Source organism: Branchiostoma floridae, chromosome 12 (genome assembly GCF_000003815.2).
Source record: "Branchiostoma floridae strain S238N-H82 chromosome 12, Bfl_VNyyK, whole genome shotgun sequence".
NCBI lineage: Eukaryota > Metazoa > Chordata > Leptocardii > Amphioxiformes > Branchiostomatidae > Branchiostoma > Branchiostoma floridae.
Window position 1 is genome coordinate 6,835,722 of NC_049990.1, and position 26,317 is coordinate 6,862,038.

Sequence of the window (26,317 nt, forward strand, 5' to 3'; positions counted from 1 at the left end):
GTTTGGGGAGGGTGCACATGCTCAGGTCTGTCAACTCAAGCATTACTGATAATGTGGGTAAGGCTTAGGAAGGTGTCAGGATATAATGGGTATCTGTGGGGGGGCACGTTGGGCTTTCCAGTTTTAACTCACCAAAAGTTTGAAGGCTTTCGACTAGTCTACCAGGCTGACTACCCTGGCTATTATATAGGGAGAATGATTAGTCTGCCAGACTTCAAGAAACATGACAAAATAGAAAGCCTGATAAAATGACTAAAAAAACTTCAAAAACTCTGCTTGGAGAGTTAGTTTTGCTACTAGAGGATATATTTTGGCCAGCCTGTGGAGGGGAAACATTTACCTGTAGAGTTTAGTGTGTACTGACTCCCCTGGCCAATTTCCCAATTTTTTTTTTTTAATTCTTTGATCCTGGGCGTAGCTCCATAGCCATAGGAAGAACTGGTACCCACTATGATTTTCTGTGCAGATTTGGACGACTGGTAGAAATCATTGACTTACAAGCTATTTCACAATGGAGAAGAGCAATGCATTTTGCTTATCAACTTAATCAAGTTGCCAATGCCCTTTATATATTGTGTGTGTATTTAGAATAGACACTTGTTACTTTCACTGTCTGTATCATTGCAATTAGCCTACGGGCATGGATTTGCAAATAAATAAATAAAAATATATACTACCATGTACAACTGTCTTGCAATAAAGTTCTTCACTCAGACTTTCAAAGCAAGGTTTCAGTCAGATTGAAACCCCTTCAAAGTTGTTCACAGTTGTTATCAGTTAGTTGCCAGTGTGTGTGAAATCTGGGAGTATTGGTATTTAATACTTCTATTAGGTATATGGTGCATGCAGTCATAAAACCTCATCAGCCGAACTAGGCCAACAAATCTTGGAATGGCTTATGGTAATTCCTGGCTTGGGTGCCCAGCTGTTCGCGTTGTCTGCGTGACTTTCCTCTTTGTTTTTGTGCTATTGGGCGTTGAACAGTGTCCTTCACACCTGTGTCTACACCATAATTCCTTGGTAAAGCCCTTTTGTCATGGGTTGAGGTGTGAAGGCCTGCCAGTCAGATTCAAATCCAAAGCCGCATAATCCGCTTATGTCACAATTGCCTTGAAATATATGTAGCGTCCACGTTCTCTGATGACGCCTAATTGATTTTCTGTAAATTGGATTCTATTGGAAAGAAAATGACAATTAATTAGCACTATAGAAGGCCATTGATTCTGTATTCACATAAGTGTGTGCTATTATTGGGAAACTTTTCAAGTGGATCATTTTTATAGGCGTAAATCAATGCGCCAGACTATAAGACCAGCTCCTGTCTTCTGGATACGTTAATCTTTGTCATGGATGGTAAAATTACCTGCCTAATTTATCCAGTCAAATTGTCATTGGTGCCTCAAATCCACAGGAAGTCCAGTAAAGTGTGTATTATGGCTTCCTCTAGTTACCAACTTACAGTATTGGATCACATTTATCAGATTCAAACGTATTTCATGGTCAGGTACCTTTTGTCTGGCTTCCATTTAAAGTATTATGGAATGAGACAATATATTCTGCTTCTTCTTCTTCATTACCTCCATAAAAATGGAGGTATAGTTTTTGGTGTGTGTGTGTGTGTGTATATTTCCAGATAATTCTTATTTTTGCAACGGCTAGACATACATGCAGGACGGATTATTCACAGCTGTGAGTGGAAAAATTGGGAAACAATGGGGATGAACATGGACATGGCAAACAAAAGGTGTGAATGTAGTGTCACCATGCAGCCCTAATTATTTTCCGACATTCCTATGCCATAGCCTATATTGCATGCAGGGTTAGGGCATGGAGGTTTCCTTGGTTAGGGTTATAGGATGTTTTAGCAAAGTAACCTGGTAACCATGCCATCAGGAGCCTGCCTGTTATCTTTATGCCGAATTATGGTGCTTTTTAGGATGCCAGAGCTATGGTGTAGGGTTGGTGGCAATAACTTCGAAGACAAAAAAGACAGGCTGCCAGAAAGAGGCATACAGTAGCCGACTTGGCCTGGTAAAACAGCTCTTTCAGTAAAGTTTCACTGACCAGTGGTGAATGGTCACCAGTTCAGAACAAAGGCATGCTTGAACATAAGGGTGACATAGGGGTATAACTGTAGTTGCCATCAACATAATTTGACCCTTCCTTCTACCTTGGTTACTGGTATAGGCTAGCCTTTGTTACATGGACCCTGATCCCCAAGGCCAATTAGTTGTTCAGGCCCTTGAATCAGGCTAGGGCACAGCCATACTGGGGTTTGGGGGCATTGTATCCATTCCCTGCAAGGTTCACCTTTGACCGTTCAGATCTATGTATTTTAACTGACCTGATTATGCCATCAACCAAGCAGAATCTGTGTGAGGACCCTGACCTCTAAGCGACCTCTGTGTTGTTCCGCACTGTTGCCCCCCTCCCACACTAATCTGTCCATCCTCCCCCATCTCTGACCTTGACTATGCATAAGCCTTGCCTGATATCTCTATTTACAGGCATGCAATAGCAAACCTGTGTTATTGAAGTGTCAGCATTGCCGCTGATAACAATTACATGCATGCGCATTCAGTATACATTTTGTACATGTTACAGAATGTGTATGATGAACTATGTAAAAATTATTTCGATATGCTGTGCTAAAACAAAGTATAGGTATAACAATTCATTTGATATCAATAAAGTTGTTATCATTGATTTTTGTACTGCAAGCAGCACAGCAGCTCATTATGGGCCACCACCTGTTATGATAGATGCAAAAAGATAGAGTTCATTGGCCTGTGATTCTGCAGGGCTCGAAATACTTTTTTCTAGAATTGAAAATTAAAATCACCTGCACAAGACAAATTTTACCTGCACCACTCTGAACTTAAGAATTATGGATCATAATGAACTTATTCAGGTACCATTTCTATTTATTCTTTTATACAGTCAATGCTGAGCTAATGACAATCCATATTCATCTACATCATAGGCCATTTATGTATAAAACCCAGTACATGGACCAGTGCAGGTTAGGTTCAGGTAGACACACCTGCACAGCTTCAATTTTACCTTCACTAACCTGTATATGCAGGTGGCATTTCGAGCCCTGAAAGGCCCCTGATGCAAAAAGATGGAGTTCATTGGCCGTGCTTCTGTGACCTTGCTTCAGAATGATGTTATCTGAGTTCAATGTGAACCATAAATGGTCTGGCGCGTGATTGCCATAAGTGCGATGAAGAGATTTGCTTTGAAACATCACTTTGATCCATAACAGGAAGGTGAGAATAGGACTACATATATAAGGCAGAGTCATCATAAAGGTTATGAAAGCGATAGCAAATGGTATGATCCAGTTCCACTTCCATTTCGCTAGCCTGGTATCCAGCCGTATTATAGCTCCTGAGTCTCTTCTATCCTTTGTAGAGAGGACAGAAGAGACTCTGGAGCTACAATAAGGCTGGATACCAGGCTAATTCTTGCAAGATGTTATTACTGTACTTTCCTTCAAATTGAACAATTGTAACTCCCTAAGCTTCTCCCTTTTCATATGCCAGCTGGTATCTCAAGCTCTCGACCCAAAGGCCCGTGATTGTACCTCACATTGCTCAGTTTGATTGGTACAATTGCCTAATTGTGGTCACATAGAGATGATAAACACAATACCTGAGCTGTATCCAGGTTCCTATAGCGATATTTCCTCCCCTGGTTGCTACACTATTGCCCCCTCTGGGTTGTGAAGTGGATTGTTTTCCACTTCATATCTCTGATAAGGGGTGTAATTGGCAGGTGTGCTAGCTGTGATTGACAGCTTTAGTCAGCAGTGCTTGTCCATGGGATAGCAATCAATCAAAGTGGGCTATATTGACTGCTCACAGGGCTCAAAATCATTCTATCCCTTGTAAATGTATATGGACTGGTACAGGTAACATTGAGAATGGCACCACATGCGTTACCTGCATCATTTGTTACCTTTGCCAAGAAGGTTCTGATTTGAACCTAAGAAGGTTCTATTTTGGGTAGGGTTAGTATGTGTGTAAAAGACCAGCATAACTCAAGAATGCCGTCAAGAACAGATTGTATTGATGTTCTATATGTGGGTTGGTCTTGATGAGACCTGGAAACAATTAGATGATGGACCCCCTAGCCACTTGTTATGGTATTGCAGCAGGGCACCTGGGTTTGATATCTTTGGACATGCTGTAGCTATGATTTTTGAGTGGTAAATAGCTCATGATGAAGGTGTTCCTTTTGATACAATAGCTCACTCTCTTTTATGCCATGCACACACACACACACGCTCTTTGTTCTTGTCACCTTCTTTCATGCAATAACACCTCAGAAGGATAGTACCAGGAAGTGAGCATTTTTCAGCACAAATCAGTATTTCTAGTCCTGCATAAGGAATGGCAATCAGTCACGGTGGGGCATATTGAATCCTCAGGTAATATGGAACACCATCAGAAGTGGGGCGACCTTTCTACCTGGGACAACGAATGGGACAACTAATCCCTACATTCATTATGGTGCTGGTGGTTTCCGTAATGTGATTTGGAAGGAAGTAATTGGGGAAGGTAGGAAGGGAATAAAGCCAATGTTATGAGGAATTAGATTTGAACGGAAGGCAATGATGAATTGCATCTTTCCTTGCCAAAAAAAGTAATGTACAAAAGTGCAGAACTTTGGCTGTTGAGGCTCTATTTGCAAAGATTATGTGCACTTTGAATTTCAAGTAGTTAGTTTATCTTTGGGCAGATTTTATCAGCCAAATACATGGTGGACCAAGGGCATTTCTGTACTGCTAGGCAACTGGCACCCAAATTTACATGAAACATATTTCCCAAACAATATCATCTACTTCACTTCTTAAGTTCTCAAACACATACTCCCATGGTTTAAAGTTTATGCTACACATACCGTAAGATGAAAATAAAGAAGTTGTACTCACACGTAACTGAGGGGTTACAAAACTTTTTTTAAGTAGCTAGTAGTTATGCAATACAACTTCACTACAGCTGTATAAACTAAACGTTAACTAACCAACACTAAAATTGATTGCGACTTACCCCAAATTCTTATTTGTCATTTACCAACACAGATGAACTTTCATGCTAAAAATCACTACAGTTTGCATTTTCAACCCTACTCTCTGTCCCTTCATACACTGTATAATGTTATAACTTATATACAATGTTTTTTAATGTTCCTATTCGCACATGTCATCAAGGTGACAGCAGTCAGTAGCAGCATGGAAAAGGTTAATAATGTTGTTCCTTTCTTTTTCTCTTTCTGCAGCCATCCTGGTAGCAGCCGGCGTTGTGTTGTACCCGAACGGCTGGAGCAGTGTGGAAGTCCAACAGGCTTGTGGCAATCTCTCCAGAGCTTACGCTCTAGGTAAGTCTGATCTTCAGGTTTTCATCCTTATAACATCGATATTAGAGATACATCAATGAAGGTTAGACATCCAGGTGATAAGATTGGCCCAAAAAGCAGTTATTCAAGCAACTGGATATAATTTTGGAAAAGATCAGACATTTTAGAATGATAGTATCCACTATCGTTGTGTCACTGATGAAAGATAGTTTCCAAAAAAATCATATCCAGTTGCTTGAATAACTGCTTTTTGGCATATTAAAGGTACATGTACCTAATGGTGAAGGCAAACCACTGTTCAGTGGCATCAAGTGGCTAAGCAAGGGGACACAAGATCCAGAAGTCAAGGGTTTGACTCCAGACATTCCAGGCCAGATATTGTGACCTTGGGAAAGGCACTTATCAGGACCTCTGTCACTTCACCCAAGTGTAAAAATAGATTAGTGACTTTGGCTGGAGAGTTAAAGGTGGTGAAAGGAGAAAGATGGGCTCTGCCTTCTAATACTGTGCCCTAGACTCAGTGAAAAACAACACATACACATGTAAAGGCAGTGGAACTACCTTTAACTACCAAAGTCCATATATGTTCAACTTACAACAGTGATATTAACGTTACAGATGCCAGGTTAAGATATGTATGAAGGTGCACAAAAAGTTCTTGATATGGAACATTTGACTCATTTCCAATATTGGATTATGATACCCATCCATCATAAACTTTGATCTATCACATTCAGTCCACTTGGCATGATTCTTCAGATTACATCAGCTGATCGTTCTGCTTCTCAACATCTTTCTGACAGAAATCAATAAAATTCTTCCCGTTACATATCGGTATATCGAAATGAATTGGGTGAAAAAGATGTATGGGATCATTTACTGTCATCAGAGTGTATAGATAGATACGTGGTTAGAATGTTTTTTTTTACCATGACATTGTGGTAAAATTTTTGGGAAATGTTTTCTGAATCAGTAGATTGCACTTGCAATGTGATCAGTTTTTTTGCTCATTAATTCACTTTTCTCCAGCAAAATGATTTCTTTTTCATTCTACCAGTATAGCTTGCATTTATATTACTAATTACTGCCACAACCTACTCTTTGCTGGAAGTGTTGTTATTCACCTTGTATGCTTGATGGCATTTCACTTGCAAATATCTACATTGGCTGGGGTACAATTTCACCTTCAGGTAACAAGATCACTGTCAAGTAAACAATGAAGTTAATGAACTGATTCTAATGTACAATTTATCGTCATTTACTGCTAATTGAAAGGAGTCCCATGTACACATTGATTTTTGAATAGTATTCATAGCTATAACTTACGTGCACCTTAACTTACGGCTGTCTTAAAAACTGTTGGTTTTCTTTTTTGTATCTCAACATATTACTGTCCTGGATGTTAGGAATGGCATTTTTCTCCTAAAGAAGAGTAAATTTGCAGGTTTATAATGTTTCAGGTTCAATATTAGATCAGAATTTTGACACAGCATATAGTTGTGGTTCAAAGAAAGATGGTTCAGAAATCAGTAAAAAGAATTTAAGCTTAATTGAAAATTAGAAAGGTGGTGAAATTGGTAAGAAGAAAATCAGCATTTTTTTTAGATACTTGTATTTCACATACCTTTTGGTTCAATGTATGTAGGGCACTGTGCCCATCTCTAGATGTATTTTTGAAATAGGGAAACTTAATTCCATTAAGTTCCTTAAGTTCCTTCAGCCAGAGAATGATGTTGCGTTGTTTTGGTTTTGACAGCTGTGGCTACGGAACTCAACAAACAAGCTAACATTTAGCCAGACAGGCTCTAAATATTTATCACATCAAGGAGCTGCCTTTTACCCCCACATTGTGTTGTTTCTAGACCAACAGTTAATTGATGAGAGTGATGTAATGAAAAATATCAAAGGGAAAATTAGATGTCTTTGCACAAGGATGAAGGGCTTTTACCATAGGACCTTAGGGAGTACCATGAGAACACCATTACATTGTTTCTAGAATTCTGGATTTTAAGAGATAATTAAATCATCTGTATGTTTATGACAGCAATTTTCTAACCTCTGCATATCTCGGGTGTGCATTGCCAGGTGGGCTTCTGATATACCGGTAATTGCATTATCAGATAACCTGATTAAAAAGGGCTTAACAATTATTACATCCAGGCTGTACAGTCAAACCTGCCCAAGACGACCACCCGGGGGACCGGGAAAAAACGGTCGATTTGGACAGGTGGTCACTGAGAAGAGTATCGACTCAAAACATGCCCGATGCAAAGTATAAATGGTTTCCGTTGTGTTTAATGGTAAATAGCAAGCACACTGCACGCACGCAAAGAAGCGACACGCACACTGTAAAATGTAAATTTAACTGACCGACTTCGGCACAAAATCGCGCTAGTTATCATCAAAAACCGATGAATACCTCAATTTTGAAAATGATGCGGTCGTTATTGGTCCCAATTTGGGCCGGTCGCGGTCGCGTTGGCCAGGTGGTCGTTGAGAAAAGGTCGCTTAATGCTTACGTCAATGGGAAAATAAATCGGGACCGAGAAAAAGCGGTCGAAATGGCCAGGTGGTCGCTGAGAAGAGGTGGTCGCTCGGGCAGGTTTGACTGTATATGTTTGGAACTTACTCTAAATTCATATATTTTTGCAATGACTTTATTCCCAGGAAGGCAAAAGACTTTTTCATGTAGTGTTTTAAATTTGCGGTTTAAAAAATTGTGTTGTACAGTAGTAATACTTGGAAGTGCATATTTGCAGATATTGCAATATTATTTTCTATAAACAACGGCTTGCCAAATTTTGTAAGATCGCAGTCGGGCCTTCGTGTGCTTCGGTTATCATGGGTGTATGCAAGCGAAATTGGCTGTGTGAAATCAAGGTTTCAGGTATGTCTGAACAAAAGTGCTGCAATGCCAAGGAAAGTCACCAGGTGGCTGAATTTTATTCTTTTCTTTGTAGGTCAAGACAGAGACCTATAATGAATTTCATAACAATCCATCCATAACATCGTGAGTTATGCTGGCAGTTTAAGTGCTAACAATGTTTCAGTAGTATATGCTACTGAAAACAGCCCTTCTTGGCCGAAGGTAGGAATAACAACTTACAGGGGAAATCACCTTGACACAGCTCACTTATTGACGTCTCAAAAATTCTATGCGAAGTTCCCTGCCTACGAAGGTGACCTTGCAGGATGGAAAATCTAATCCCTCACTGACACAAAGGCAGACAGTCATGAGGAGTTCTTCCATCTCTGCCAAATTAGAGGCGCTGCCCAGAATTAGAAGTGAGGATGTAAACTGAGGAAGATGACAGACGAAAGGAAGAGGTGTCATCTTGTTTGACCCCTGGCGTATTCTCCAGGGCCGGCACATCTGCAACAATGTCAAGTTAGTTTGAAAAAAAGAATTCAAGGTTAAAAATAAAATAGAACTATAAATGCGGTGCAATTTTGACAGCAAAAATGCAATGTTAGGCACTGTATTGTGACTCAGATGTAGTGTAACATAATAACGATCTAGCTTGCATGTTCACAATCTTTGTTTTAGTTTGCCATATGGCTGAAGTTTCTTGAGCAATACCCATGATCTTTATAAGAATAATTGTACTAGAAATATAGCTTCGACACATGTATTTGCAGAAAAAAATTTGCAATACCAGGAAGCATGCAAATAGAAGCAATTCCTGGCCTGCTTTAGTACCTACATGTACAAGTACATGTACAGTACCTAGAGCAACTCACCCAGGAAGTTAGATTCTCTTTTTAATCTCAATGAGATGTAAGTGATGATGGATGGGGGTGGGGTGAATGGGGGCTATAATGGGACATTTCAAATGGGTCCATTCTCTACCTTGAATGTATTACATTCTCTACCTTGAATGTATTACTGACTCCCAAGTTGGAGTGATGAAAAGTTCTTTGTATTCTGTATCTGATTTCCACAAGGGTGACGGTAATTTACTGTCAACCTTGTGGAAATCAGATACAGAATGCAGAGAACTTTTTATCACTCCAACTTGGCATCTTTGTCAGGTTTATACATGTATCAGGCTATCAGCAGTAGAAAAAGATGATATTAAGTCTGTATCAAGGTTGGACAAGTCCACTAGTCTGATTGTTCTGGGAAGGTGAAAGTGCTGATTGGGCAAGTGCATGTCCTATCCGACTTGCCCGTTCTAGGAAGGAAGATTTTTTGATAATTGAGAGTTTGATATACATGTGCTTGTTGCTTTTTACTGTTATGGCTCAACACAGAAGAATGGAGCCAGAAAAGAATTTCATTACAGGAAGTGAAAATAATTTCCGTACTTGCCCAATAGGACACGTGAATTTTAGAAACCCTGCTGTATCTTAATGATAACATGCTTCAGGATTTCGTGACCAAGACTAACATTTGTAGACCAGAAAGACTTCAGAACTATTCAGAGCTTCTGTCCTTCTTCATTACTTAAGCCTTACAGCAAGCTAACTGGATTGAGATACCCTCCTGCACGTTTTCCTAGAAGTTGCCCCCGCTAGTTCGTGACCAGATTGTTCAACTTCATTTGGCTGAGAAGATAAGAACGTGTACAGGGCTTGATTAGTTTTAGTCAGCTTGCATCTCTCCAGATGAATTGCCGCTCATGGTTGCGATGTTTATCATGCTGAGACCCACTGATTGATGCTACTGTAGATTCTTATATTTTCACCCGGACTTGATTTCGCAATAAGGGAAAAGTAGGTTTTATAGTGTCGTGGTTAATATACTGTAAATGCAGAAATGTTTGCGGAGGTTTAATGTTCGCAGTATTCGCGGTGACCACTTCACCATGAACTTAAAACCACCGCGAAAATTTCTCTATTATACTAATTTATAGTATCAGACTGCAGTCTATGGTGCTACCACAAACTTGAACCACCGCAAAAAGTCCTTTTTCCCACTACCGCAAAATTAAATCCCCGGGAACTTAAATGCATTTACAGTAGTAAGACATTGCAATTGGAAACATGTATTAGCCTCACGTCATGAATTTGCAGTGGAGAGGACACTGTCAAAACCATTGAATGAAACCACTGCATACATTTGACAATTTGCAGTAAGTTTTACGCAATTCTGTATACAGTTAAGTAGTAACACATTGCAATTGGAAACAAGTATTACAGCTTTCACTTTACATCATGAATTTGCAGTGGAGGGGACACTGTCGAAACCATGAAAGTAAAACCGCTGCATACATTTGACAATTTGCAGTAAGCCTGCCATGCCAAGGTTGATTACCGAACCGCCATCAAAACAAGCTGGATACCTCGTTACGTTTACCCGAGGCCGATTGCCTGTAAAACTTCCAGACTAATTTTCCGCAACCCGTTTATGTTGCAGCTTTGGGGATATAGTTCAATGTTAGTGCAAATGCTAGCACAGTATTTTTCCCTTAAAGAGCTATAGACAACGCTTGATTAGGGGAGGAAAAGAAATCTAGTGGTAAGGGTTACAAGCCAAAACAAATTGAGAAATCTTCTGTTCCACCTTTAAGACCCGGTTTACATGAGTAAAAAAATGACTTGTCCTAAAAATGTCCTACGACGTTCGAGTGCAAGTCTTTGATATACACAAGACCTTGGGCAATTTATATTCAAATGACAAAGTCTTGAAGAGCATCGCTAGGGTGTCATTTTCTCCCAGGGCCTCATCTTTCATTTGATCAAACTTTCCACACACTTGAAATCAGTCCCAAGACTCTTGAACTAATAGTAGCTATTAGATAGCTTTAGAATGACCGAGTAAATTGATCAAAACACATAGCCTCCTAAGCCGCAAGAAACCGAATACCAAGAACTGATGTGCCATCAGACATATCAGAAAAAGCACATTATAAGGCAAAGAAAAGATTTACATGTAGCACCTGCTATATATGATAAGGAGGCTATGAAACACATGTGTTGTAAGTATGATAGCGTTTAATCTTGGTAATACATGTTCTGATAAAGTTGCACTCAATTATGATAAAACTGTGATAAGAAGGCATTTGCTGCCAAATTTGGTGATATGCTAGTTGTTTGAAGTACTTCAATTTGTGTATATATTGGTATCAAATGGTCTTAGAATTACAGGGTTAATTGACCAAATCACATAGCCTCCTTAACAGACACTATGGGTCATGATCAGGCTTTATTGGTTTGGGGCTTTGGGCTACAAGAAAAAATCACATTCAAAATCAAGAGAAGCCTGGCTTGTACTATGTTGTAGCGCCTACGGAGGCGGCTATAAACCACATGTGTTGTAAGTAAGATAGCGTTTAATCTTTGTAAATGCATGTTCTGATAAAGTTGGACTCAATTATGATAACATGTGATATGTAGGCATTTGCTGCCAAATTTGGAGATATGGTACGTAGTTGTTTGAAGTACTTCAATGTGCATATATTGATATTAAATGGTCTTTGTAATACCGGGTTAATTAGTCAAACACCAGGTTAATTTGCCCAGACACTTAGCCTCCTCTACGAGTAAGGCCTTATTGGTACATATATCTTTATTACCGAAAAGGCACGTGCTTAATAAGATGCTATAGAACAGGTGTTTGGAAGTAAGATAGCGTTTAATCTCGGTAAATGCATGTTCTGATAAGGTTGGACTCAATTATGATAACATGTGATATGAAGGCATTTGCTGCCAAATTTGGAGATATGCTAGTTGTTTTAAGTACGTTGATGTGATATTGAATGGTCTGAGAATTACCGCTGGGTTGATTGGCCTACGAAACACATGTGTTGGAGGTAAGATAAACTTTAATCTTGGAAAAGCATCTTCTGATAAAGGTGAACTCAATTATGATTGAATGTGATATGAGGGAATTTGCAGCCAAATTCGGAGTCATGCGCACTGTTTGAAGTAAGATGTGTAGATATTAATCATACCAAAGTTTATGTAATTTGATGTCTTATGGGGGTGGGGCAGGTTTACCTTTGCCTTTTGGAGCCAGAAGGTAGACTGTGATGTACTGTAACCTGAAGGATCCTTGAGTTGAGGTTAGGGAAGGAATCCAGGTAGAGACAAGACAAGTAACCTGTTTCAGATGGTCCAGATGACTTCAAGTTCAAGTTGAACAGACAAAAAATGGGTCACAGGGCTCTCTCCAGCATCCATCTTCCCATTCAGGTGGATCATATACTTGGCTGAAACTTTGTTACTTATCACAGACAAAAAATTAGTCATTGTGGACAAGAATCAAAGTTCATGACATTTTCACCAGTTAAAGAATCAACAGTGTCACAAAACATTTACAAAGTTATGATGAAGCCATTGAAAATGTGGAAAAAAATAGACATTCCAGACGTTAAAAAATTTCAGATGTTTAAAAAGTTCAGAATGATGAAGTGCAAAGTTACGTCCACTAATACAAACCATGTACATACCCACATATACATAATACAATTATGATGTTACAAGCACACACTAAACGTCGCAAAAAAAGCCCAGGAAATAACCCATGGAATATCACAGCACTCCCCTATCTCACAGGCCATTAGGCAATAGAGTGGACTGAACTGATTCGTGCTTGGAAGATGACTGCACTTAGACATAATTGCTTTTTCTAGTCCCGACCTGTTTCATTTAACATCAAACAAATGGAGGTAAATACTAGCCTGCCTCCATCAGAACCTTTGGGGGATTTCAGCTGCTTCTGTGAGATTAAATTGAATAGTTCTAGGGTTCAGCATACTGTTAATCTTAAAATATTTGCAGTTGTTTTATTTTCATAGTGACCTTTCCACCACAAATTCCTTCACAGTGAATACATGTTTCAGTGTGTTACTAGTAACTGGATTACAGAAATGTTTCCAACTCAGACAGGAAACACCATGAAAGCCTTCTTTTTACCACAAAACACTTGTGAAAATAATCTGCAGTACCGGTACTTTTTTTTGTGCATGAATTATAATTGCAGCAAACACTACACAGAATTTGGCTAAAGTAAAACCTTTGTTATAAGCTGTCTGCTTGCCACAGTTGTAAGAGTAACCCATCACAGGGCTTTTAGCTCACTTTCTTTTATGGCTTGCACACACACGTCTTACCTTGATGGCTCTGTTGATCCTTTGTTCTAGTCGCCATAATCCCATGCAATAAAGTCTAAGGTAAACAGGGCCATTAAGGGAGCTTTTTTCACCACGAATCAGGGACGTTCTGGATAGGTGGTGAATCTTGAGTGCTTTTTAATGTCCTTGTTGGCCTTGGGTTAGATTGTATTTATTGTACACCTTGAAAGAGTGCTTTCTTCATTTTATGACTTCTAACCCAGAAAATGCTCTCCCTCTCTCCGGGATGTTTGCAAGCATGTATCTATACCATTTGGGATGAAAAGGCAAAAAAATTTGCATTTGAAACTGATGAAATTACATCACAACTCTAAAATCTGAAGTTCAAGCACATCTTACTCTCAAAAGAGGGGAGGCAAAGCCGCAACGGATGATAAGCTGTGTAGTGAGGTTATAGTGGGTGAGATTGCTGTTTTTGGTCTTTGTCATGCCACCCAGAAGAAGAAATGTGAGCTTGTTATCACTGTGCAACATTCCTGAGGTGTAATTCAGCACCAAGGTCAGGAATGGTCACATTCAGTATGAACTTTTAAAGTGACTGTTGAAATGGTTGTAATTGCAATGTTTTTATCTATTGCACCGTCTGTCGACTGGATAGCCCTAAGCACTTAGTTTTTAACACAACGGAAGTGAACGTTTATAGGTTACCTCGTGGATGAAGGTGAAGTTACAGCGGTACCCAACATTGAAAAAAAAAAGTGTTCAATCAAAAAATCAAGGGATTCTCAAGTATGATCAGGTAGTAGTACATGTATGGGAAATCTTGTGAGTATAGAACTTGTATAGTGCCAGTATGTAGGCCAAGGTTAGATCTGAGAAGATTTACATGTAAGCTTGTCTCCACTAAACATTAAAGATGTTATTTATGGACAGAGGGTAAACCCTATATATGGTAATTCTTATCTTGACTTCACTGTACACACATTTTAGAGTACCCCTCAAGGCCATAACCCAATTTCATGTTCATGGAATCAGTGGTTCAGGCTTTTATGCTGTAGATGTGCTACTCAGGGCCCTCTGAGGCTAAAGCATATCAGCTTGACATGCATGAGCGGCTTTGAATTACTATGATAAATTAGAAAAATGAAACTGTATTAGAATGGAGGTGCAAGGTAAGTAACCTGAATGAAAATGCGGTGTGTGTGTTAATAAAGGTCTTTATTAATCATGGAATATGTGTGGAAGAATTTGAATCCTACAGGACATTTTTGGGCCCCTGGAGGCCAAAAATCAACCTTCACCTTTTTCTTCCCAACAACTAGTGAACTACCCACCTACCAAATTATCATCATAAGCCATTCAGAGGTTCTAAAGTTATGCTGACCAATAATAACTGGAAATACAAATAAAAAGACACACCCAAAATGATACCTCCATTTGTCATGGAAGTAACAAGGCTTTTCTTTGCGCTGTGTACAATATGACTTTCCACATGATACAAACAGTATATTATTTGCTCTCTCGTCCCAAATGTGAGCTTGCCCTGGCACCAAATTTGTCTTCGTCACAGACAAAATCCAATTTCCCAGCACTTTCAGAGTGGTGTAATTTCCCTGGAGGTTGTACCAGTATGTGTGTAGAGGGTTCAGTTGAAAATACACCCACATTTGTATGTAAAAGAGTTCAAAGCTGTGTAGCTGCACAGGAAAACAAGTGGCAAGTGAATACTGTGAAATGTAAAATACTTGTCTTGGTTTTATTTTCATGGTGTTTACTAGTAATTACCACTATGAATTACTGTTTCATTTCATTTACTTTAAACACACAACATACATGTATTGCCTACTGGAATTGTAAAAGATTCCATAGCAAAAAAATAACATTATGTATATCATGTGATAAAAATAGTGTTCATAAATCAATGTCCAAATGTCTCCTCCAAATCTCTACCACAAATTCATGATATTGCAAAGTTGGAGACTAGCCCCGGAAGGGAATACCTTACCTCTGCCTTAAGCACTTACATGTAGTTACTTACTCCCATGCCTTTAAAACGGATGCAAATGGTAAAACCTGTACTATTAGAAACAACTTTCATGGAATGTTTCAAACGACTGATGTAAAGTTTTAAGACCTAAGGACCTTGCGGACAGACCTCCACTCCGCATAGATGTTAAATACATGTGAGAAATAAGATAACAGCATGTCCAATACTCGCAGTGCCCGCTGGTAATTCTGTACTTAAGAAATCGATAACGACTTAAAGATTTTGCTGTTTGCACTGTTCTATTGATCGTGTTATCTGATTGTAAACCCTGAACTACACTTGAAAAGATCAATGTCAAATACCTTTTCCCTATCTCCCTCTTGAAAGGTAGCCCAAATTGCCTTCAGTAAAGGGCTTTCTCCAGCTTTAAATTCTTTCCTGTCCTGCTCATCGTTTGGAGGCCTAAAATGTTCATTTTTGTTGCTCAATCTGTCATTTTAAGCCTGTAAAATGAAAACAGGTCATGAAGTTCAACTTGTTGGGACAGGAAGGGTGAAATTTTTCTCTTTCCCGGATCCCAAAAGTCAAGTTTCCGTCATAGACAGAAGGAGAGTCCTGGAGACACTCAGCCCTGCTTCTGTAAAATTGTTTTGTCACAGCGCCAATGATAAATGTTTTTCTATATGATAGGAAGCAAGGCAAAACATTCTATACATATTTGCATGATTGTGTACGATGATGAAGTGCTTTGGTATAAGAATGTAAGACTAGATTGCCAATTTCCAACAATGTCATTTATTACACCTTAATTGTGACACTGAGGAAATATTGTGAATGATGTGTTAAGGAATACAAATTTCAAGTTCAAATGAATAGAAAGGATTTTTATTGGACAATTGAGCAACATCTAGTGATATATGGTTGATGGGTTGATATTTAGAACTCCAATGTGCCACAAACTAAATAGCAAATTAGGATATATAATATAGGAGGCATTTTAAGTTTGTTTTTCCCTTCATATAAAAAAAAACCTACTTCAGAGCTTTTATTTTAAAACGTATCACCTTGGTTAGGTGTACAACTGAACTAATCTGTGTCCACTGTCAAATTATGTTCTTATAACCTTAATCGTATTGTAATCCAGGATTTAAGTCACCCTTCAAATTGTATATTGGTAAATAGCTAATAGGAGAAAGCCTTTACCATCTCAAGTTCACTGTCCAACTAGAGTTCGGCGACCTCATACCTCCATGAAAATTTAAAGCTTTTGTAAATTTCATGCAATTGACTAACACATTAACATAATTTATGCATGGCGTTGTTCAGCATTGGCTAACGTACACATGTCACAATTATAAAATTCCCATTATTAATCATAAAGCAGTTTTGCAATTTTTACATAAATTATGCAAATAAGTTGCCATTACCATATTTGGTATCTGCTTATATTCCACCTATCATAATTAACATCTGTTACATGTATTAAAGTCCAGTTATTGAAAACAACGGAATTATACAATTTCCTCATTAATTATGCAAATCAACTCCTCATTTGCATAACATGTATATCATTATGAACATCTTTGCCTAAGGTACCCGCATGCCTAATATGATGCCAATCCGTCAATCCTTTCTGCATTTATCCTCTTTGGAATGTCTTGACAAAAATGCCCCTGCAGTTCCCAAATTAAATGTTAGGGGGCTGAAATTTGCCCCACTTTGTCATGACACTGAAAGCTATCTACCACCCAAATGTCAAGACCATATAACATCTGGGACAAGAGTTACATAGAAAAAACTGCTATGATAGAATATTCTCATTAATTATGCAAATGTACTCCTATTATGCATAATTGGTATTTCACTTTGTACAACATTGTCTAAGGTACCTACATACCAAAAATCATGAAAATCCGTTGTTCCCTTTTTGAGTTATCGTCTTCAGAAGTTTTTGACAAAAATGCCCCTGCTATCCCCAAACTAGCCGCTAGGGGGCCCAAACTTTTTTCACTTATTCCTGAGCACAAGAGCTATCTAATACTCTAAAATCTTGACCATAGTATGTTCAGAACACGAGATAGCAAAACCGGAAGTTGCGCTGCAGTACCAAGGGAAGCCGCTAGGGGGCCCAAAATCTAATCACTTCCAGCTTTAATCACACCCCAGCAACACACCAAGTATGAAACTAATCCATCCAGCCGTTCCTGAGTTATCTTGTTGACAGACACACACACACACACACAAACGCTGATGAAAATATAACCTCCATGACATTTCATGGAGGTAAAAATCCGTGATCATTTTAATGATCATACATGTAGCCATCAGACTACAACCCTTTTCCTAATCTAATAGAGAATTGATTTAAACGTTTAAAGCCGCCCTTTATTGGTAGATAGCTAATACTAATAGGAGGAGGCTTTTGCCATCTCAAGTCCATTGTCCAAGAATATAGCCAGACTACAACCCTTGTCCTAATTTAATTGAGGATTAAAAGCTACCCTGTATAGGAAGATAGCTAATAGGATGTCGGGCCTTACTAAGCCATGTGAAGCCCACTGTCCAAGAACTGTTATCAATATAGCCAAAAGTACAACCCTTATCCTAATCTAATACAGGATTAAAAGCGCCCAGTATTGGCAGAAGTCTAATAGGAGAAGGCCTTACATCAAGCCATGTCAAGCCGACTGTCCAAGAACTGTTATCAATATAGCCAAAAGTACAACCCTTATCCTAATCTAATACAGTATTAAAAGCGCCCAGTATTGGCAGAAGTCTAATAGGAGAAGGCCTTACATCAAGCCATGTCAAGCCGACTGTCCAAGAACTGTTATCAATATAGCCAAAAGTACAACCCTTATCCTAATCTAATACAGGATTAAAAGCGCCCAGTATTGGCAGAAGTCTAATAGCTAGGAGAAGGCCTTACATCAAGCCATGTCACTGTCCAAGAACTGTTATAGCCAAAAGTACAACCCTTATCCTAATCTAATACAGGATTAAAACCGCCCTGTATTGGCAGAAGTCTAATAGGAGGAGGCCTTTGCCATCTCAAACCCACTCCTGGGACAACTGAGGGCAGTGTGCATCAGATAACCTTCTGTCAGACTATGGGAAATGGGAAATTGGAATGGGTTTTGGCAAGAAAAGATCAGAGGTCAGAATTGGCTCCCTTCATGCCAGATAGTTCGGGTCAAGTTGAGCTAGGCGGTGAAATAGATAATGTGGGTTGCTCACACTGTCTAACATGCAGTCTGGTGATTTTAACAAACAAAGGCATGTGCATTCTGGGGTTCTCTTCTGACAAATGGTAACTGTATTAGTAAAACAGAAATATCTTAAACAGTGTACCTGTAAGTTGCAAAAGAATTATCAGAGAAGGAAAGAAAATTCTAGGCCAGAATGTCCTTTTGATGTTGAACTGGTGTTGTACCTAGCCTGGGTACCATCCGATTTCTACCGGGGCTCCCGTTGTACCTTTATTGTTGTTTCTACCTTGAGCTTGACAACCTGTTGCTCATACAGTGTACACGGTGCAAGATTTTGCATGGCAGATCCTACCATGCAGGTTCAATCTGTTATGTTAGATTTCACTTTGGAATGGTTCCTCTAAGGAAAAACACCTTCCCCAGTTTTTAATAGGAACATCTGGTCCTAAACTCGCTGATTTAGTGTCTGGAACTCCCAACTCAATCTGCGGCAGAATTTACAGGCAACTTTATGAGGAAAGGTGCGGTTTACACGTTTCCAAAAAAGCTGTAGGGAGCAGAGGTACAGTAATGAACCAGATGAAAATATAAGAAATGCTAACCACAGGCTGTCATGCTTGATCTATGAATTCATCAATAGCTGTCCGAAACGCTGTATAACATCAACTTTCATAATTTTCTGCTGGGTACAGTGTCATTAAGGCCTTCTCAAGAATGTCTTGAACACCTGGATATTTGAAGTATGCATACCTCAGGAATTACTGATGCTATATTAGCAAGATTTCTAAAATTCACTTTAGCAAGTACATGAATTTGCCCAAGATTCTTCAATGTTTTAGCAAAGGAATTCTTTTGATTTCTTATTGGCTCTTAGTTTCCTGTGTTGACCCATGCTTGATGCCATGACTGAAAAGTCATGGAAAAATCTTACTTGCCCGATTGGGCAAGTGGAGTAGGACATGTACTTGCCCGATCAGCACTTTCACTTGCCCAGGAATAGGCTAGTGGACTTGTCCACCTGATTCAGTAGATTCACTTTAAATTTTTTTATTAAATGTGGCAGAATTGTGAGAGTTTATATTTCGTACTGTTTGTAGTATCCAAACCATCTAGAACTGCATTGTTTGGTTCGTTGAATCTTGAAGATTGAGTCTCTATTCGGAGGAAATCTCTGGTTGCTCTCTGGTCCAACAAATAGCGAGAAAAGTCTTTCAAACCCTTCAACAGTCATTCAAGGACACGTGAGGTACGTTCATAAATCCTCAGTAATGGCTGCAAATGATTGCTGTGCATGTGGATGAGCCATAAAACTGCTGTAAAACTGGTACTTAGCTAGCATCTAAGTTAGATCTCAGTGCAGTTTGCAAAGGTCTTCATGCACATTATGCCTGAGTTCTACGGTAATAAGTGACGAGGGTCCACAAGTCATTTTTGACTTAGGACATAAAGCATGATGCCTTTACAAGTAAGTACTAGTAGCAGTGCGATGGTGCTTCGTTTATGGCTGTCGTTCCAGCCTAGCACACGTACCAGGCCATCCCTACTCTTCTTGATAAGTGTAATGGGTTCTTTTATGTGTACTGTACTACAGTAGTAGTACTAGATGTTTGAGGCCTGAGGCTTCTACCTAAAGCTCCCCTACTTGTAAACACGGTGACAGTGCAATGGGCCTTCGTTTATGGCTGTCATTCCAGCCTAGCGCACGTACCAGGCCATCCCTACTCTTCTTGATAAGTGTAATGGGTTCTTTTATGTGTACTACAGTAGTAGATGTTTGAGGCCTGAGGCTTATACCTAAAGCTCCCCTACTTGTAAACACGGTGACAGTGCCATGGGCCTTCGTTTATGGCTGTCATTCCAGCCTAGCACACGTACCAGGCCATCCCTACTCCTCTTGACAAGTGTAACAGGTTCTTTTATGTGTAGATGTCTGAGGCCTGAGGCTTATACCTGAAGCTCCCCTACTAGTAAACACTCATCTGAAAGGTCACGTCCTTGCTCCAATGTCCAGAATGACATCTCCAGCAGGTTTTCAAATGGACCTGCCTCTGGAGATGCTCCCAGGGATGAAGTGTAATGGGTTCTTTTATGTGTAACGTTACTGTCATCAGATATTTGAGGCTTATGCCTGGAGCTCCCCTACTAGTAAACACTGAAAAGCACAGTTTTTGTAGCTTGGATATGTTTTTTCCATCCGTAGTTTCCATTATATTTTGAGAACGACACTAAACCGGCTCCTGCAGTTCCAAAACAAGCGCTAGGGTGCCCAAACCTACACCACCATGGGTCTACTCTTCTGGCATTAAGACCCCATCTGAAAGGTCATTTTCTTGCTCGAGATGTCCAGAATGAATCTCTAGCAGGTTTTGAAATGGCCCTGAGTCTAGAGATGCTCCCAGGGAGTTCAACACTAATTGAAACCTGCACCATGGTTGTCTGACATTTGGGTGACGGCTAAATCTTAAGCTGAGCTACTCTCCATGTAGAAGTTAAACTTGAAGCGAGAAATTGTTACCTTATGCTGATTGGTACCTGTCCAAGGGTTTAGCTTTAATAAAAAAGATCAGCTATCAGAAAACCGTGACAATCAGAAGAAGGTAACAAACTCTTTCCCCCTCCTTGCAATTCTCCCTGGAGGAGTACAAATGTATATGTAAATGCCAACACAATTCAGACTTGGCAAAAAGTCTGCAACATAGTATTTTAATAAAGATTTCTTTTCTCGGAGGGTAATGTCAACTGGCAATCTTGGACTCCAATAACTATGCATTGCCAAATCAGACAAGCAAAAAAAGAGGTGCCATTGAACTCGTTTAACTCTATGAGTGACACTCAGGAGTTCAGCAGTAATTGGAAGTGTGTCTTACTTCCGAACTTCAATTTTTGATTGGCATCTGTCAAGGGTTTGGCTACTAGTAATCACTTCGATCTCTCCACTGAACCTCTGCTTGGAGATACATCATGTGTTAAAGTTGAATGACATCCAAACCTGGATTGTACAAGCATCTGACTCCTGCGATCCTTATGACCCCGCTTGGCAGGGCGTCCCCCTTCCATGGATTCCTGCCGCAACCCGGATTGATCAATATCCGGCGGCGAGGTTGGTGGGAATTCCTCTGAAGTTTTTCCTCTGATGTTGTGGGAAAATAAACCGAGATTGGCTTAGCATACTCACCTGGTGTTTTGTATCCGATTCGGAGATGGTGACTCAACTGTGTGGTTTGGAAACAAAGTTTGTCTGTAGGCTGCCAAGAACTGAGAAATGGCAACAAACGAAAGTTTGTGAAGACTTTTGTGGACGGCATAACATCGTCGTCGTTGTATCCATTTTTAATACATGAGAAGTATTGGGTGGACTTGTGTTATGTGGGTGGATCTTTATGATTTATGTTATGTGGTAATATAATTTCATGACTGAGAGACAAGGTCGAATATGTACCTCCTAGTGACTTTCTGTGGTAATGCAGCCTGCATAACTTCCTGTTTCTATATCTTTTCATGACTGAAATTTGGGATGCCTTTAATTTCTGAGCAAAATTCATTTGTTTTTATGTATCGTTATCGATGATGTTTCAATCCTAGCCATGTTGTGCTGATCATTTATTTTTGAAAATCAATATTCACTTTCATAGATGTCAATTTTCCCTTCTTTTTGATAGGTCGAATTACAGTATAATTAAGTATGCTATGTATGTCTTCCCACATAGTCTTGACACTACTTGAAAAATGACAGCTTTCTGAAATTGCCCATTTATTACTGTTGATTTATTAGTAGCATTTATGTCGCTGTTTCTGACGGACTCCCTGCAGAGATTGTAAAGCATGGAATTTTGTCATTAAAGTTACTCTCTGGTGTAATCGTATTTATTGCTCATGCTAATTTGTACCCGTACCCTTCAAGTTGTTGAGATCTAGAATATTCATCATATCAGACTGTCTGCAAGAACAGTGGATTCAGAACCTAATCTCCTGCGATGGTGACTAAAACTCCTGCCGGCTAAACTTCTTCCCAAGCTTATGATACTTATGCCCCATCTTATGCCACCACAAGATCTGCCTGGAGATTATCAAAACCTTCCGCGTGGTCATCTGCACCAGAATTTGTTCAAACTTTTAATGGTAATAACAGAGAGTAATTCATGAAAAAAAGGCAATTTCAAATGTTCCCACTCACAAAATCAAGCCCACAAGTTATGTTTGAAAAATTGGTGGGAATGAGTAATATCTCTTCATGTATGTCAGAGTCTCCCGAAGGTGCAAGTCTCCAAGACCATGTCTAGCCAGGGATCGAACCCCTGACCTCTCAATTCATGTCCAGTCCACCCGCTGGGCCTCTGGCGCCACGCATTTCTTAACCATTACTGTGCTTGTCATATTTCAAATGCCTGTTTGAATTTTACTTCCTTGTCGTGCACACTGCAGGCTTTAACTCCAGACATCTTTATAGCACCGTCAAGTGCTAGTACACGATTGTATACACCCTTTCTAATAAGGTCTCTTACACAGTAGATGTTGACACTTTTATTGTGCCATTGACTTACATGTATGTCTATTTAAGCTATACAGCTCTCTCAGCACTTTTATGAGTAAGACATTTAGTATTTAGCTAGAAGAAAACAGTGCCAATCCTATCTTTAGTAGTTGCTTATGTGGACACGTTTCATACCGCTCATGTGTCATCTATAAACTAGTTGTAAAACTGTACTCGTAAACATTTTGTCGCCTCTGCTGGTTGTTAGTAGGACAGAAAATCGTTCCAACTCTGTTCTTTGAATTTTGGAAAGTCATTCTCTGTATCTCAAGGCCCTTTATTCATGAAGCTAATTGGTCAAATTCTTGCCAGACTCACAGGGTACTTTTAGTATTATGGAATGCATATCCCAAGTCCAGCACTCTGATTGGTCAGAAGTTTGGTTGTGTATTTTGTATGCAAATTTATTAATGACCAGATCTAGATCAAATGATTGTATTGGGCTACTTTTGACTGTCTCATTATTTCCAAAAGGTTTTGAAAAAATGGAAACATTTATAAGACTATGTTCATATATTCATAAGAAATAAAACAGTAATCCAGATACCACTATAAGTCATTAGTAAGGCCTATAAAGTATAAGAGGTTGTTGATAAATTCCTACCTCCTGGTGATGTTGAAGTGCATAGTGCTGGGACGCTGCCAGTGGATTTACAAGGCTTGGTCATGTATCAAACTCCAGTAGAAACTTGACTGTCTGCCAAGATGTTTTATCAATCTGTGTGGGACATGATTTGATCATCATGCCATCCTTACATAAATTCTTCCCAGTCTTGTTGTGAAGCCCTGGAGACAAAATAGCAACTAGAAAGAGCACAGGGCACATATGAGGGATATGTAGATGACAACATCTTTCGATTAAAAGATTTATAATAAGACAGGGTCACAGTGAGAGTCGTCCACAGGCTAGAAACCAGATCTTGAGTTTTTAGCGTTGCCAAGTGGGAAAATAAGAAATAGAGAGAGCATAGGGCACATATAAGGGATAAGTAGATGACAACATCTTTCGATTAAAATATTTATGATAAGACAGGGTCACAGTGAGAGTCATCCACAGGCTAGAAACCAGATCTTAAGTTTTTATAGTTGCCAAGTGGGAAAATAGAGAGAGCACAGGGCACGTATGAGTGATAAGTAGATGACAACATCTTTCGATTAAAGATTTATGAGAAGACAGGGTCATGGTGAAAGTCGTCCACAGTCTGGAGACCAGATTTGGAATTTTTAGGGTTGCAAAGTTGCAAAATAAGGCGTAAAGAAAGAACAAAATACATTTGCTGGATGAGTTATGTATGATGACGTTGTTGACGTTGAAAGATTCAGAGTAAGACAGGGTTAAACATGTACAGACTCTTCAACTTTCTGGTGAACTGCTCTTGAGTTTTTAGGATTGTCAGAAGGCGATGTGGAAAGTACCAGTGGCTGTAGAGAAAGTAAAGGAGACATTTACCAGATGGTTAGATGACAACTCACTTACAACTCAACATCTTTAATCAAAATATTTCTGTAGACCGGTTGCTGGACGTCAGTCACTAGTGTCAAGGGGCATTATGAAAAGTACAGAGAGAACAGAGCATATTTTATAGATGAATGGGTGGGTGACAACAGCTTTAATTAAAAGATCTACAGTAAGAGTCTAAGACAAGGTCTTGCTGAAAGTCTTTGACCATCTGGAGACTTGCTCCTGATTTTTATGGCTGCCAGGGATGGAATCTGACCTTTTGTGGTTGGAATCTAAAGTCAGGTTTACTTTGTGGGGAGAAACATTAACCTGGGTAGTCTGTGGTATTCAGCCTTGGCTGGCTGCTGAAGACTAGATGTGGGACATCTGTTGAAGAAATTGATCAAACCCAGGAGTGTATAACTATAAGACCACACATTCTTATTCCTTGACTTTCTGCCTTGAGGTTTTGTGGTTAGACTTAGAGTACTAATTTACTTAGTTAGAGTCTAAAAGGTTCTGTGTTTGAATCCCTTGCGGGTCCCGGTGTGTTGTGCCCTTGGGAAAGGCACTTTAGGCCAAGAAACCTTGACTTTTATCCATAGACCATGTCAAGGAAATGTCTTTGGGGATGTTTCAGTTTTTTAAAGCTTTTTGTAAAGAATCCTCTTTACCTTGACCAAGGAAGGTGGGATTCTGCCCTAATTTACCAGTTCTGAGCCCTGTTATCGTGGTCCAACACCTTGCCGCTCAGTTCTGAGTTAGGCGTAGGGGTAGCCCAAGTTGATCAGTGTGTTGGACCATGGTCTGATTAGCCAAAGGAGCGAGTTGGTTAAGGGCGGTGGTGTCCCACATCCATTGAAGGCTTGCAGGTGTGTTTCATGTCTCCACCTGTGAAACACACCTGCATGTAAGTAGGTAAAAAGATCAAAAAGAAAAGAACAGATGTTCAAGACAAAAGAGCACAAAGGAAAGGCAATTTTTCATCATCTAAGCGTGTCATTGTAAGTATTGAGCTGACAGACTTGCAAAGAAAAGGCTAAGTTCTGTAGAGGTGAATCATTGTTGATTGTGTGCCACACATGTTCCATGTCTTTATAATATATGGTGCAAACAGAGAGGTGTTGACAGCACTTGTAACATTACTAACAGCTAATTGCAGTTCAAAGTCATACTGTGACCTAATTCTTCCTGTAGATAGCATACTCAAGATACATTTACCTGCTTTGTAATGGTTGACAGTCAAAATCAGACAGATTCTACCTGCACCACTATGCTGGAAAAGGAGCAAACTGTTCAGAAACTTTTATAATTCTTTATTTCATGCAGGCTTAAGATGTAGGATTGAAGACCGAAGGAGGCCATATTATAAGATGTACATTTGTTGTCTTGACTTCTGCAGTGGTTGTTGTCTTGGGTAGTTACTGTACAATAGAATTCATCATGGCTTTTTTACATGATGTTATATTATGAGACATTCTGTTAAACTCTCTTATTGTTATATTGCTGAGTACTTGGACTGGTGCAGGTTCATGCAGACATCAGAATTCTTGCACGATTTCAATTTTATCTACACCACCCTGCATATGTAGCAGGTATTACGTGCACTGGTCCTTCAGTCCAAGTTGGCATGCCTTAGTAGATTTACGTATTACAAACCTAGCTTCTTGCATTTTTCATCAAGTCCCCTGGACCACCAACCTTGCAAGCCATGGTTGCCTGTTCCTAATCTTTTACCACATACTTCAGAAGTTCAGTACTTGTTAG

General features: G+C 39.5%; 1 protein-coding gene across 1 annotated transcript in view; it reads left to right on the forward strand.

Moving 5' to 3' along the window:
* The window catches only part of LOC118427462 (LHFPL tetraspan subfamily member 6 protein-like), a 74,054-nt gene that overhangs the window by 40,529 nt on the left and 7,208 nt on the right, over positions 1 to 26,317 (forward strand). Inside the window, exon 2 of the mRNA XM_035837277.1 lies at positions 5,287 to 5,385. Within this exon, the coding sequence (XP_035693170.1) occupies positions 5,287 to 5,385 (99 nt within the window). The remainder of the gene's footprint in view (positions 1 to 5,286; positions 5,386 to 26,317) is intronic.